The 1,791-nt window shown below is 35.3% G+C and overlaps 1 protein-coding gene across 1 annotated transcript; it reads left to right on the top strand.

Annotated features, from left to right (window-relative positions):
- Nucleotides 1–243: 243 nt before the first annotated feature.
- On the top strand, nucleotides 244–847 carry MONOS_14300 (uncharacterized protein; the record flags this gene model as incomplete). Its single annotated transcript, XM_067867091.1, has 2 exons — nucleotides 244–538; nucleotides 657–847. The coding sequence occupies 2 exons, from the start codon at nucleotides 244–246 to the stop codon at nucleotides 845–847; spliced, it is 486 nt and encodes a 161-aa protein (XP_067721741.1).
- Between the last annotated feature and the right edge of the window lie 944 nt (nucleotides 848–1,791).

Raw genomic sequence — 1,791 nt, forward strand, 5'->3', positions numbered from 1 at the left:
ACTAAAAAATTTTCAAGTCCACATCTGCTCGGTAGTAATTTTCCTTCTCCAGAAACTCGAGTAACACTTCTTTCTCCACCTCCTGAGGCACATGCGCTAAATCTCTTCGCTCTGGCTGTGCAGTAGCGCGCTCTGCCACAAGTATCTTATGTCCTTCTCGGCTGCAGTACATCAAATGCCCTCGCATTGCCATTTGTGCTGGTTAGTGAACAAAAGCACCGCTTCGTGGGAAGGAGAACACATATGAAAGCGTCTTCGTACCATATACTCCCAGAACAATGCTCAGTGTCTTCGACAAACTTCCTTTCAACAACGGAATTGAACAGACTTGCACTTGCATCAGCACCTCCACACGCCTCGACTGCGGCGATCACCATATCCGCAGTGAAGGGTCAAACTGATCGTCGATTGACGGGAAAGCATTCACATCTGCCTCTGAAAAGATCTTCTTGCTCCCCGATTTCGTGCCAACTAACACTGCATGCTACGGAAGCGGCACCACCAGCGGAACCGAAAGCATTGTCGAAAGCATTACATCGTATGCACACATAACACCCCCGTACAGCACCCCCTGCCGCTCCACATCATATTTCCCCAGCGTCTGATGCACACTCAGGAACGACTTTTTGTGATTTGCATTGATGCAATTTCTTCAGATCCAACAATTTTCAGCCACATCTCGATGTATTTCATCGCTGCTGCTAAAATGCATGACGCTGATGAAGCAGAAGCGTCCGAAGGATCAATTGCAGGTGCTGATGATGAAGATGAAGATGAAGAGTGCACTGGCTGCTTGTCCCATCCAGCCTTCTTCTCTTCTCTTCTCCACTTCCAAACTGTGAAATAGACGAAGAAAACAACTCGTACTGAGATGAAAGAAACTTGTTTGATTCAAACTGTTTGAATATTTATATTTGAAGAGATTACATTTTTGAGTTTGTAATAAATAGAGATTTTTTTGAAAATTAAAATATCTCACTTCAATATTTTATAATAACATAAATAATTGCTAAATGTTTAAAACTTTTCGAATATCTTTCGATTGTTACGAGCGTTGTTTTAATAAAAATCTCCTGTTTGATAATTTCTCATGAAAAAAATCCAGAATTCAAACTAAAAAAATTGTATTTATCTTTCAACAAAAATATCATTAAAAACAAAGTTATTATCCATAAATTCATAATGAATATTCGAACAGATGAAATGAAAATGAAGAAATAAAAACATTTAATTCATTTTATTCAAATGGCTGGAATGCATTGTTGACATAAGTGTATCACAAAATAAGGTTAAAAATCTATCTAATTTCAACAAATTAGTATCTTGTTTTTCTTTTAAAAGCGAAATAAATAACAAAATATAACATTTTCAACACAATAACGGGAGCGGAATGATCAACATTTTTTGATCATTTTTGATCCAATTTTCAGATCAGTTAAACGTTTGCGACTTTTCAAAAATTACAACCCAATAAAAGAAATGACATATTATTTTTTTCCTTGTATGTGCATTTGTGACATGTTTTTCAATTGAAAATATTCTTCATTTGGATATTGCATGGATTGACTTCATCGCTTTTTGGTATTTGTTTTTCATCAATAACAGAATGGAACATCAATAATGGCACCTTTAAAAGATCTATAAATTAAATGGCTTGATATTCAACTATCTATAAATAATAATTGCTCACTTCAAATCGTTAAAATAGAAAGAATTGAAATAATTTAAAAATGAAAGAAAATAAGTGAAACCAAGTTCCAAATTCGGTTTAATATAGAATAATATTTAAGC

Source organism: Monocercomonoides exilis (assembly GCF_001643675.1).
Source record: "Monocercomonoides exilis strain PA203 chromosome Unknown scaffold45-810774, whole genome shotgun sequence".
Classification (NCBI taxonomy): domain Eukaryota; phylum Preaxostyla; order Oxymonadida; family Polymastigidae; genus Monocercomonoides; species Monocercomonoides exilis.